The 14940-nt window shown below is 38.0% G+C and overlaps 1 protein-coding gene across 1 annotated transcript; it reads left to right on the plus strand.

The window, feature by feature from the left end:
• Positions 1-5089: 5089 nt before the first annotated feature.
• Positions 5090-9524, plus strand: LOC141437181 (uncharacterized). The gene is made up of 3 exons (XM_074100440.1): positions 5090-8485; positions 8633-8837; positions 9319-9524. Exons 1-3 carry the CDS (start codon positions 5090-5092, stop codon positions 9522-9524), a joined length of 3807 nt encoding a protein of 1268 aa, XP_073956541.1.
• Positions 9525-14940: the final 5416 nt, after the last annotated feature.

The following is a 14940-nucleotide window of genomic DNA, read 5'->3' on the forward strand; positions in this document are numbered from 1 at the left end:
TTGGTCCTGCTTACTCCTGAATGACCCAGTGTAGCGGCCACCATGCGTAAGTGCTGCTGTTAGGTACCTGGTACCTAGCTTGTGACACTTCAAGACGTCGTAGTAATGGGCGTCAGAAGCATTGCCGTTCTAATTGTATCGATACATTTACGTTTCAACACTAGCAATACACAGAAACGGTTTTATTCGCTCTTGCCTATAAGTGTGTAATGAATCTTATGAGTATGGAACGAGATAATAACGTGGGCATGGCCCGTTTTTTTTATAATTTGGGTACATTATTAATACTGGTTTGAGTGTCGCTAACAGGTGATGTGTTGATTTCCTTTTTCCACTATATTTAATATATTCGGTGAACTGTCTGGCCCCGGAGTAATGTACATTTAAATTATCTAGCTCTAACAGATTTTTTGGTTCTAGGTTTTTACCAGAATGTTTTTCGATTTGAGAACTAGGCAACGACTTTGAAAATACACATCCTACTAATTTCAGTTCAATAGTTTTTCATTGTCTTTCAATATTCTTTATTCTCTTTTTCTTGTTTAGTTTATTTGAAAAAACTAAGTTCATCTTATGGGATTACCTACTTATGTTATGTACATACATCTAAGTAATTAGAGCTACGCCAAGAGTTTTGACAAGTTGTATTTTTTCTTGGTACCTCATGTGCGAAAGAAATAAAAACATACTTAACCTGTCAATTATCTTGCTCAATAGGTATATACTGACTCATGTCACAAGGGGGAACCTTATAATAATCAATTTCACTATGATTTCCTCGAAAAATGTATGGGAAGTCAACATGACTTTGTAGCACATAGGTTCCCTGGTGCATGATTCAGTATATACCTATTGAGCAAGATAATTGACAGGTTAAGTATTTTTTTAATTTCTTTCGCACATGAGGTACCAAGAAAAAATACAACTTGTCAAAACTCTTGGCGTAGCTCTAATTACTTAGGTGTACATACTACCATAAGTAGGTAATCCCATAAGATGAACTAAGTTTTTTCAAATAAACTAAACAAGAAAAAGAGAATAAAGAATATTGAAAGACAATGAAAAACTATTGAACTGAAATAAGTAGGATGTGTATTTTCAAAGTCGTTGCCTAGTTCTCAAATCGAAAAACATTCTGGTAAAAACCTAGAACCAAAAAATCTGTTAGAGCTAGATAATTTAAATGTACATTACTCCGGGGCCAGACAGTTCACCGAATATATTAAATATAGTGGAAAAAGGAAATCAACACATCACCTGTTAGCGACACTCAAACCAGTATTAATAATGTACCCAAATTATAAAAAAAACGGGCCATGCCCACGTTATTATCTCGTTCCATACTCATAAGATTCATTACACACTTATAGGCAAGAGCGAATAAAACCATTTCTGTGTATTGCTAGTGTTGAAACGTAAATGTATCGATACAATTAGAACGGCAATGCTTCTGACGCCCATTACTACGACGTCTTGAAGTGTCACAAGCTAGTACCAGGTACCTAACAGCAGCACTTACGCATGGTGGCCGCTACACTGGGTCATTCAGGAGTAAGCAGGACCAACCTTACACACTAGTTAATTGATGATGGATCGTTCACAATCGTTGTGAATTATTTGGAATAATGAACAAATAATCCATCTCCTATCCCCAACCCAGCCTATATACATCCCACTGCTGGGCACAGGCCTCTTCTCAGAACGAGAGGGCTTTAGCCGTAGTTCCTACGCGGGACCAGTGCGGATTGGAAACTTAACACGCCATAATCCATCTGTTACGCTATTACTATTAATAAAGTCACTTTGAACAAAAAAAAAAGCTTGGCGCGATATTTCAGTACAAGGAGAAGTCTTAACATTGATATAATCTCGACATCTATTAGAATAAAAATTCTTCGACTGTGCTGTGACTGGTATTAATAACTAAATTAAACTCATTCTACTTTCCGAGCGACTATTAACAAATATCTCGCTAAACATTACTAATTTTCCTTTCATCTACAATTTAATTAAGTGCATATCTAACCGATCGAGGCCGATAAGATCGTATCTCGCTCTGGCAATTTATCGACAAATTCGGCTCATCACTAGTGGAACCAGTTCGCGTGTTAATTGCGGTACCGAATCGGTATCGGGGCGATTTGAATATCGGTTATTTATGGCAGCGACATCGTTGAGTACATCTCTAGTTGTAATCGCGCTAATGTATGCGCCTGCGTGCGTTGGCCAGCAGGGCTACTACGAAACTCGAAACTCGAAGTTCGTGTCGTGTGGTCCCTCTGACACTTATACTATTTAATACGAGAGCGAGAGGGACGGTACGATACGAACTTCGAGTTTTGGTAGCAGCTCTGCTGTATAAATTTCGGTTTTACCTACTTACGTAAATACATATGAATATTATAATGTAGGTACAAGTGTTCAGATATATTCTGGGAAACTGGTTGACTTTAATGTCGAGACGTTGCTTTATTAAAATTGATGTTCTTTTTATTTGTGCATTAGTAATTTTTTTCTGAGCTGATTGCTTAAAATAAAAACAGTACTTATTAAATACCACGAAATAATATTTTTAACACGTGAATTCAAATAAAAAAACACTACTGTAGCACTTAAAACCAACTTTCAATTACCTAACCACAAAATTAGATTTTGACAAATAATTGACGTCATAGCTTGGTAAAGGTGACAGCGGCTGGAGAAGCATCAGGACCTAATTAAGTTTGAAAATAATTTGGCCTCTACCAATGTTGGTTATGAAAGATGATTATGTATGTTAGGGTGTTACTTAAAAATCAACTTTCATAAAGGTCATTGTCTCACCCCGCCATTGGGTTCTACGAGTACGACCCTGATTTAACGGATGCTAGCTTTTTTAATTATTTTAACTAATTTTAGGGGTCGCTACCAGCTATCAAAGTTTTGAAAGCCCAAAGTTCATAGGAACAAACTTTATTTTTATTAAAATCAAATAAATCCCTACTATATATAATATTATAAATGCGAAAGTAACTCTGTCTGTCTGTCTGTCTGTCTGTCTGTCTGTCTGTCTGTTACCCTTTCACGTCGAAACCACTGACCGATTTTGATGAAATTTGGTATATAGGTAGTTTAAACCCCAAGGATCAACATAGGATACCTTTTATTCCGGTAGAGGGCGCCACCGCGCGATAACCTAGATCCGCGCAGGCGTAGTCGCGGGCATAAGCTAGTTTGTAATAATTTAGCATAAGTAACATAAAATTAGGATATGTATGACACTGAAGTATATTTTTTCTCGCATCAAAGTATTTATTTCTCAAGTTTAACTAAGTAACCGTCGTGGAGCGAGGGGGTGTATCGAGTAGAGGGGATTCCTGGGCGATTGCTCGGGAATTTCCTTTACCTGATACACCAAGATGTCCAAGATACGTTCTAAAACTAAAATAAATACAAAACCGGGACAATTGGGACATGTTGTATTGATGACAATTTACTTTTTTTATAAACTTTATCAAGCGGTAGCGACCTCTAAAATTCATTTAAAAAATAATGAAAAAAACGCATACGTTAATCGTGGTTGTAGAACCCAATGGCGGGGTGAGACAATAACTTTTATGAAAGTTGTTTTTTAACCAAAACCTTCAGTTAGGAACGAGGAATAAGGGACTATAATGTATTTTAGGTCAGTGGATAGACTTCCTAAAACGACTTTCTGGTCTAATAATTTGATAATTGCATCGTTTCGTTACTCTGAGAATTTTTAACAAGAATTACTTCTAAATAGCCCACTCGCTGGTAATATAACACCCAGTTGACGCCTCGAACTCATCTGTCACGGATAGATCTGGCTCATTTACATAATTAACTCGATCCGCAGACATATAGCATACTATATGGAGACTAACTCACACATGTATGGACATCATTTATGATTGCAATCTGCAAAACATATGCAAAATAAGCACCGTTCACATTCAGTGCCAAATGGTATACAACAGTACTCAGAATTTTAATGGTGAATATTATACTTGCCTACCGGTGGCCAATTAATATATACATTTATAATTAAAGGCTTTGTAAGAACCCTAGCCGTGGTGCCCCAGTGGTTTAACCTATGGCCTCGTAAGTTTCATGTATGAAGAAAAATGTTCACGTCTATATGTGGTCGAAACGTTTCTTTGTTTAATAAAAATATGTTTTATTATTATAATTTTAAATTCTATAAAATATTCTAAAGATACAAAAAGTAAACAACGAAAAGTTCAACTAACTGATACCAGATGGCGCTAGCAGTACCATATTTCGTATCTAATTCAAAGTTATATCCAATTAATGTAATGTTTATTGTAATTCATTAAATATGCGTAACGTCACATAATAGATAATAAACCGATCCATGTAAATTGAACAAAACAAATATCATCATAATATAGATTGTCAAGTGTCCGACAGATGGCGCTGTACCGCGCTCAAACTAGCTAACGGCATGCACTTATTGATCAATAAGAAGCTGGAGAAATATTGTTTTTTTGTAGCAAGCAACAAGTAGGTGATCGTTGTTTATATTGATTTGATATCAATAAATATTCGTGCAAAGTAAAAGTGCTTTGATTTTTGGGACCCATTCCGTACATGGTCCTTCGAACCGGATACGGTTCTTGTGGGATACTACGGACGGCGAGTCCAGGATCACACCGACGCGGTGGCGGATTGTCATCGAGGGTGTGCTACAACGAGAAGCCTTCACCGAGCGTGACATCATCAAGGAGGACTACCGTAAGCTAGTGTTATGCAGTGCTAGTAGTGACGGGAAAACTGTGAGTACTTTTGAATTCTTATTCAGTGCAGTAAATTATTAACTTAGAACATCGTAGTTAAAATATTCTAGTGGACGTGTGAAAAATTAAGTGTTAGCTAGGACTTAGAATAGTTTCTCTAAAAGTGGAACGACGGGGAACCTATGCCCGATTTTCGACTAAGTGCGAATTTCTCAAACACTTAGAAAATTTGCGAGCAAACTTCTATGGACTTAGAATAATTTGCATCGAAATTGGACTTGTGAATTTTTTTGGAACTATTTGTCATTGTATCTAAATTGAATTCAACAATGGAAGCCTTAATAAGAGTGCAGTACGATTTGTTTGATAGTATAAAAAGAGCTCAAATAAACTGGAAAAAAACTCCTAAGGAGCGTTTTTCAATTGAATATGTGGAGACGAGGCAGGAATCTCTAGATGAGACATGGGCTCAATTCCGTTTAACGCACACTCAGATCGTACAGGAATCGGATAGAGTAGCGCTGGCTTCTAGCTCTTATACGAAGGATGGCATTTATGACGAAGCGGAAGAGTTATATATAACATATAAATCAGAGTTGAAGAAAATGATGACCAGGTTTAAAACAGTAAGTGCCAGCAGTCAGAAAGTTCCGGTAGAAACTAAGGGAAGCGAGCAAATCAGACTACCAAAGATCACGATACCACCATTTTCTGGAACATACACACAGTGGATCAGTTTCCGAGATTTGTTTCTATCCCTCGTACACAACAACAATTCTTTGGATAATGTCCAGAAGCTACATTATTTAAAGAGTCATCTCAGTGGAGAGGCGGAGCAGCTTTTGCGGCATATACCCATTACTGCGGACAATTATACTGCCAGCTGGGAATTGTTAACGAAAAGATTTAACAACAAGAAATATTTATCTAGCTGCATTCTGAAGAGATTCTTGAGTCAACGGAACATTAGCGTCGAGTCAGCAAGCGCACTGAAGGAATTATTAGATACCACAAATGATTGTTTGTATTCTTTGCGTAACATTGGAGTTGATATACAAAATTGGGACATCTTAGTGATACACATCCTGTGTCTTAAGTTAGACAATGAAACCCGCAAACAGTGGGAGTTCAAAGTGAGCGAGACTACTGACGAGTTCTCGACTTTCAAACAATTCCAAGAGTTTCTGGAAACTAGATTTAGAGCGCTGGAAAACATTGATCCCAAATTCCTAAGAAACAACACTGCACAAAAGAATACTCATCAGAACGTCTCGCACACTACTCCAAAGGTTCATCATGTCGCTGCACCTTCTGCGCCATTATGTACTTATTGTTCTGAAGCGCATAAAATTATGTTTTGTAAAGCTTTTTCAAAGATGGACATAGATTCTCGTCGTAACTTCGTCCAAACCAACAATTTATGTTTCAATTGTTTGAATCCAGGTCACGCTGTTTTCGCTTGTCGTCAAACCACAAAATGCCGTATATGTAACAGAAAACATCATTCTTTACTACACCCCAAAAATCAAACTAATTCAACTGAGTCCAACGTCGGGCATAATCACTCAGTTGATCCTAAGATTGTTGCACATGCTACCACAAGTACTGAAGACATTGCTGATGAGACCACTAATTTTACAACCTGCTTTTCGACCAGTCATAGCCAAGTTTTGTTGGCTACGGCTTTAGTTAAGGCTCAATCGAAAAGCGGGACAGGTATAACAATTAGGTGTTTACTCGATCAGGGGTCCCAGGCTTCATTTATCACGGAGCCTGCCGTTCAACTACTTGGGTTGAAGAAAATATCACACAGAAGCACTATATCGGTTCTAGGAAGTGACGAAAACGCTAATATAGCGTCTAAGTCAAGGGTTCAAGTTAAGATTCAATCACTTCATGATCCGAACTTTTCGATAGGTGTAAACGCTTTTGTCCTCAGCAAACTTACATCAATTCTCCCTGACAAGAGAGTTGTGGTCGAGCTCCACTCAGAGTTTGCTAATTTAAACTTAGCCGATCCAAGCTTCAACATCCCAAATAAAATCGACATGCTCCTGGGAGCAGATGTTTATGGTCAAATCTTAATGGATGGGATGATCAAGGGTCTTTCAGGAACACCAACAGCACAGAAAACTACTTTAGGTTGGATTTTATCCGGTCCCATAAACATGAACGGTTCCCTGTCTCAGAACGTTAGTGTAAATCATGTGCATGTTAATGAAAATGACCTGCTCAAACGATTTTGGGAACTGGAAAATGATACGCCAGTTGCAGATCCCAGGGAACTTTACACAGAAGAGGAGAAACGATGTCAAGATATATACGCTGCGACAACAACAAGAAATAGCTCTGGTCGATACATCGTAAGGCTCCCATTTCGAGAACGCAACCCGGAATGCACGAATGGAAATTCTGAAGCCATAGCCGCTAAGCGATTTTCATTTTTGGAAAGAAAACTGGAAAGAGATGTGAATCTTAAAAAATCATACAGTGACGTCATTCAAGAATATGTAAACCTAGGACATATGGTGGAAATAACCGATCCCCATAAAAACTCCAACAAATCCTGCTACTTACCACACCACGCAGTCATCAGGGAAGACAAAAGCACGTCAAAACTACGGGTCGTGTTCGACGCGTCGTGCAAAAATAGTCGCGGAGTGTCCCTGAATGATTCGCTTATGATAGGTCCTACCATCCAACCCGATCTGCGTCATCTCATAATGTCTTGGCGTCGGTATCCGGTATGCCTAGTAGCAGACATCGTGAAGATGTACAGGCAGGTGCTAGTGGATGAGAAGGATGCGAATTATCAAAGAATACTTTGGCGCGAGGATCCAAATCAACCTCTGAAACATTACAAATTATTAAGGGTTACCTTTGGAACTGCCTCCGCGCCCTACCTCGCCGTGCGCACTCTACATCAAGTTGCTTACGATGAAGGACAAGATCTGACGATGGCTGCTGAAAGGGTCCTGAAACACTTTTACATGGACGACCTGTTAACGGGCTGTGATACGGTAGAGGAAGGAAAGCAAATCTACAGTGAAATGAATGACCTATTATCGAGAGGTGGGTTTGAACTCCAAAAATGGAGTAGCAACCAGGAAGAGCTAAGAGAAATGGTAACCGTAGAAAAAAGGGAAGTGGAAGGAAATGTAGAACTAAAGATAGATGCCGTTATGAAAATCTTAGGTCTTACTTGGAACCGAAGCAGCGACGAATTTGAATACGCGGTACAGCTGCCAGATTTGAGGTTTCCTGTAACCAAGAGAAAGGTAATATCGGATATATCTAGATTGTTCGACCCTCTAGGTTGGTTAGCGCCCGTAATCATATCAGCTAAAATATTCATCCAAAAGTTATGGCTATCCGGCATAGACTGGGATGATGAAGTGCCTCCTCAATTGCTGAGAGAATGGCATAGCTATAGAAAAACATTGAGTCATCTCGTAAAATTCAAATTGCCTCGATGGATACACACCAGCAAAAGTGACGAGGCTCTTGAACTGCAAGGATTTTGCGATGCGTCTGATGATGCATATGCTGCCGTTGTATACAGCCGTGTGATAGATTGCCAAGGAAACGTGCACGTATCATTGATCACTTCTAAAACAAAGGTAGCGCCTATTAAGAGGGTGTCAATACCACGACTTGAGTTATGTGGAGCCGTATTACTCACTAAGTTACTGGCCGAAGTATCAAAGGTCTTGAATGTGGACAAGGTAAACGTTCATGCTTGGACCGATTCATCAATCGTCTTGTCATGGCTAAATAGTCGACCGAATCGTTGGAAAACATTCGTAGCGAATCGTGTTACAGAAATTATAACCTCACTGGAGCCTACTCAATGGGCACATGTCTCGTCCAAGGATAATCCAGCAGACTGTGCTTCGAGAGGCATCCACCAATTCACCGACGAACAGCTGTGGAAAGAGGGACCGACGTGGCTGAAAGAAAATAATATAAATTACACAAAAGTCGTCACAAAAGATACACATTTAGAAGAAAGGCCAAACAAAGTCTGTTTAGTAACTACCTGTGAAGATAACATGGACATTGAAGATGAAGTGATGAGTAAGTTTTCTAGTCTAAGAAGACTTATTCGTGTCGTGGCGTACTGCAAACGATTCTTAAAGCACTGTAAAAAGGAAAAAAGTACGAAGTGGCTTACCGCTCCAGAAATCTTAGATAGTATAAACACATGCATAAAAATCGTACAGCAAAAACATTTTAAAGAAGAATTATACAACCTGAAAGAAAATAAATTAGTAAATAAAAAGAGTAAACTTACATCATTAGATCCTGTCGTGGATGATCTCGGCATTCTGAAAGTTGGTGGCAGGTTGCAACACGCAGGCATCAGCGAAAAAATGAAACATCCAATAATTTTGCCTCACCGGTCACACTTTACCAATTTAGTCGTAGCAGAAGCTCATGAGAAAACGTTGCATGGTGGACCGCAACTCATGCTCAATTATTTGCGATCTAAGTACTGGGTAGTAGGTGCTAAGAATTTGGTAAAGTTTTTCGTGCGTAGATGTATCAAATGTTTCAGATATTCAGCACCAGCTAGTCAACCATTCATGGGACAGCTACCATCGGCGAGAGCAACTGCCCATAGACCGTTTCATCAGAGTGGAGTTGACTACGCAGGACCAATCAGCATGCGAACATCGAAGGGTAGAGGTCATCACGCCTATAAAGGTTATATTTGCCTATTCGTCTGCATGGCTACCAGAGCCATACATTTGGAAGCAGTAAGTGACTTGACGTCCCAGGGATTCCTGACTGCTTTTAAACGTTTTGTAGCAAGGCGCGGCCATGTTTCAGATCTATATAGTGACAATGGAACTAGTTTCGTGGGTGCTGCTAATGAGTTGAAGCAATTATTTTCGAACCAAAACTCCCGAGTCACAACTGAGATAGCCGAACATCTTGGGAGCAATGGAACGCGTTGGCATTTTATCCCACCCCATTCCCCGAACTTTGGGGGCCTCTGGGAAGCGGGGATTAAATCAACAAAACATCACTTGAAACGGGTGATCGGCAACACAACCTTGACATTTGAAGAAATGACAACAATGTTGTCACAAGTTGAAGCTTGCCTAAACTCTAGGCCCTTGTCTCAAATCTCAGACAATAAAGATGACCCAACCCCTTTAACACCAGGTCATTTTCTTGTAGGAGAACCATTGGTCCTAATTCCTGAGAGTGACTATATACATTGCAACTTAAGTAGTTTGAAGAGATGGCAACTTACTCAGAGGATGGTACAGGAGTTCTGGCACCGCTGGTCGCGTGAATATCTAACACAATTTTACCATCGTTATAAGTGGTCTCATCAAACCCCCGAGCCAGCAGTTGGTAATGTGGTTTTAGTCAAAGAGGATGATTTGCCCCCTTCTAAGTGGTTGTACGGCCTCATTGTGGAGAAACATTCTGGTTTGGACGGCGTTACTCGCGTTGTCAGTTTAAAATGCAAGGGCAATGTCATTAAAAGACCCGTGAGCAAATTATGCTGTTTACCTATCGATTAAAAAGAAGATGCATATTGTTTTATATTGTACTCGGTATATACATCTTAGTTATAAGTTCTCGTAAATTGTTTGTATTTAATGCAGTTCATGTGGTCTGTTTGTAACTAATTTGACCCACAAACTTGCATACTGTTTAATAATAGTTTTAAATTGTTTCGTTTATCTTAGTTTTAAAAGATGTCGTTGGTTGGCTAAGCGAATTAAGGACTGCGTGCCTCATGGCGTCCTTGGCGGGCGGTATGTTCACGTCTATATGTGGTCGAAACGTTTCTTTGTTTAATAAAAATATGTTTTATTATTATAATTTTAAATTCTATAAAATATTCTAAAGATACAAAAAGTAAACAACGAAAAGTTCAACTAACTGATACCAGATGGCGCTAGCAGTACCATATTTCCTATCTAATTCAAAGTTATATCCAATTAATGTAATGTTTATTGTAATTCATTAAATATGCGTAACGTCACATAATAGATAATAAACCGATCCATGTAAATTGAACAAAACAAATATCATCATAATATAGATTGTCAAGTGTCCGACAGATGGCGCTGTACCGCGCTCAAACTAGCTAACGGCATGCACTTATTGATCAATAAGAAGCTGGAGAAATATTGTTTTTTTGTAGCAAGCAACAAGTAGGTGATCGTTGTTTATATTGATTTGATATCAATAAATATTCGTGCAAAGTAAAAGTGCTTTGATTTTTGGGACCCATTCCGTACAAAAAAACATCGCAAGAAAAACTTTACACACCAGCAAGGCAAAGGTGTATGAAGTGCCCAATCCGCACTGGATGCGTGATAATTACAGCCCAAGCCCTCTTGTTCCAAGGAGAGGCATGTGCCTAGCAGGTAGAGTGTACATAAGCCGCGAGAAAAGGATGATCAATAACTGCCGACAGCAGTATTTGTTGAGAATAGGTAATAAAGGATTGTAGCGTTAGCATGTATGCTTAAACATATGTTAAGGAAACTAAATCTCGTGGAAGCTTTGTGCTACTAAAGTCATGTTGACATCCAATACATTTGCCAAAGAAATCAACGCGAAACTGTTTATGAAAAGGTTCCAGATCTGATCACAGACAGTTGCGCTATTTGTCTACTGACTTTATTTTCTAGCATAATTATGATAATCTGTATTAAATTATTCATCAACCTCATACCACTATATCTCAAAGCTGTATGTGTGTGTGACCTTATCGACGAACTAAACTCATTTCACGTAGGTGATTTTGTCTATGGGCCATGCAGTTAATTTTCTTGACGTTTATGGTTATTTCAAGCGAGTTCTAACTCGGTGCAAAACAGTTAAGCCTGTTACAATGGTTTTCGGAACCCAGTCGTAAAAATAAGTATTCGGTCTCGTTTCACTAGACTCCATAATGTTCCTAGGTCGTAAAGTTGAGGTTGGTAAGCTAATTATGATTCGACCGAAACACCGGTAATAAATAAGTGAAATAACGGGTAATAATAGTCCAAACTATGACATCTTTTGATTAAAATCTCTACATGAAACTGGCTAACATTTTATGGCTGTAAAAGAAAAAATGTATTCGCCTAATCTTCCGCAAACTATCTGCAGTCCGCAGCCTACGCAAACAAAATAGAAACGTTCCTTATTTAAAATTAAAAAGCTTTTTTACCAGCTCCACTTCCACTTTTTCGGCCAGTATCATTCGTACCCAAACTTTTTATGAGTATTTACGCGCGGCACAATGCAACGAATCATGACTTTGAAGATAAATGAAATGAACCTTTTGAAAAAAAAAACGACCGCGTGTTGTGTGTGACGTCCAATTTAGGGTGGAGATCCGAGCTGCATAAAAAACGAAAGTGCATCAGGACTTACTGTGGGATCAGTGAGACAGGTGCATGGATTTGGATATGGCATTCTAATCGGATTTTACATCCTTTTCAAAAAGGTTAGAATTAATTTGTACTTATTATAGTTTTGAGTTAAAGTAGAATTGATTATTTAGCTTTGTAAGCTTTTCTTTCCTTTGTTGTTTATAGTTTATTAATTGCATACATGAAGTATAGATGTAGTAGATGGTAGGATACATTAAAAGAAGATCGTACATGCTGCTCATGTAGAGTGTTGCAATGTCTTAAATCTACAATGTGGGTAAGCATAATATCGTTGCATGCGAATCATTAATATTCCTGCATAAATAATAACAATGGTCAAAACAATAAAACTTGTTTCGCTTTTAAAAGTAGTTATATTTCCTAAAAACACCGAAGTCACGATTAATCCTCACGATTTTTTTTACTTATCTTTCCAAATGTACTTACTACGTTATTCGAAAAGTCAAAATCAATATAAAATAAAAAAAATCTTATTTTAAACATTTTCTATATTTAATACCACGTCCAAAATTTTATTAAATTTGCTTTACACAAACTGATGCAGTAACGAGATATGATATTAATTTTTTGTACAAACTGGCGCGGGGGTGGCTGCACACATACACGGTATCTTCATCCGTTGGACGCATGTGTGCATACAATCAAAGCGTTAGTTTTCTAACGCTAAACTGTATGTGTGAGTGCGTAGAATAATTTGTGACTTTTTGTGAGGTTTGAAGTGTGGATGTGTGTAAAATCAGGTGGATTCTAAGTCTTTGTTGGCGTGTCACGATAATGTTGCCATATCTAATTTATAGGGGTAGCGTGGCTACGTGAGAATTCGCGTTGCGTTTTTAGCGTGTGGTGAAACTTTGTTTTTAGGACGTTTATGTTTCCACTAGTTCAAAATGTTGATACTTGAAAGTACTATTTTGACGTTGAGATGTTGCTATAGTAGACGGCACGGAAGTAGAGTCTACTATCATATTTACTTCTCGCTCGTTTGAGACAAAAGTAAGCGGAGCGTAATAATGATTTTGTGTTTTACTTTCGTATCGTTTACTATACCTACTACTTTTATAACAACAATTTATTCTTGTCTTTTGCGAGACTCTGAGATGAATGAATGCGACTGTTATTTGCAGTTCTTTTTCAAGTTATAAATTGTGTATCGCAGTACAATCTGGTACAAGAACACTACTTTGAAATAAGTACTAAACATTTACTCCCTTATTCATAAACGACAATCAAACCTATTTTAGTTAAAATGCCGCTAAAATTCGTTTGTCGTTATCTGTCACTTCGACATTTGTATTTGTTAGAAAGGGACAAAGCATTTGTTAGCTAACATAGGCTTGTTAAGTTTTATGAATAAGGGGGTAAATCTTTACCGAATTCAAATCGGCAGCATGGCAATAAAATACGACAAAACGACAAAATAACATTCGTATACAATGTAATCGGGTGTTATGTTCCCAGTGTAAGTGTTATTTTTAATATAACCTTGAATAAGTTGGTTTTTGTTGGTGCTGACGATGCCTAAGTATCGATTTAAGAGCAGGGTTAAGTTATCTTGGCGCGGGGTGACGCGTAAAGAATGTTAATGTGGCCGATTTATTTGCGCTTGCGCATGTAGGGCTGCCACTTCATTTAAATAGGGAATTTGGTTAGTTCAAATATTTGAATATTTATATTTATTTGTCATATTTTTAAGGAATAATTAGAGTAAATTCGAATTGAGGAGATGTGTGTTATTGAATAAAATATGTGAAAATTCTTTCTTAAAATGAATTTATATGTAACTACCTACGTGTGTGATAGGTAAGTCATAACTTTTACAACTGTATTTTAAACATAGCCCTTGAATCGGCTACGTGGTGGCCAATTAATCGATAGATATAGCTAAGATCAATAAAAGATAACTACATTAGAAAAATATTACTTAAGCTTTCGTGAGACATACCTATATATTTGAAAAAAAAAAACTCAATGAAATCACCATTTCACCTGGCTCTGGTGAGGAACTACCTAAGATTTATTATTTACAAAAAAATATTTTAACAGAACTAAACAGCAGCTTGAAGCTTTGGAAGTATTTTAATCAACAAAATTCATTTTATAAAACAATGATATTCCATAAGTGTAATTTATCATCCGTTTAACTATCTGGCACACCTACAACGATCATTTTATTACCAGCATACTCAATCACATTTACCTCCCACCTAAAAAAAGGCATTAATAACAACAATCGACAGCCCTACGGGTACTTGCAGGTACTTCTTATCGCGCCATCTTTCCACTCAGTATTATGTTTCCTTACAAACATACAAAACTACCCAATGGCATCCAAAATGAACTGTAACGTTGCAACCATAAGGAGTATAGCTAGTGAATTTGACGTTTGTCTTAGCTCGCATTACGGTAACGCGCGACTGGCGATACGACAAGCGATTTGTAATACATTACTGGTGTTGCCAATTAAACGAAATACAGCAAGCGGGTCTACAGTGCAATGAACAGAGAAATGCTTATAGTGTCGCTGGTTATAAGTAGTTGTTACCTGGCTGTGAGCCGGAGCTTCGTCTTTGTCGCCGTGTGACGTTTCATTAGAGCTTTGAGATTAACTTATTTAGCCGCGTCTCATTTTTTAGGGCTGCCGCGTATTAAAAAAATATAGTGGACGAGCCTGAACGGAAAGGATCTTAATGAACACTTTATAATGCGGGATGTAGTTGCATCTGAATAATGTAGAGTTTTAAAAAATGCAACAATTTTATCACTTTATT

This window comes from Choristoneura fumiferana, chromosome 17 (assembly GCF_025370935.1).
Source record: "Choristoneura fumiferana chromosome 17, NRCan_CFum_1, whole genome shotgun sequence".
NCBI lineage: Eukaryota > Metazoa > Arthropoda > Insecta > Lepidoptera > Tortricidae > Choristoneura > Choristoneura fumiferana.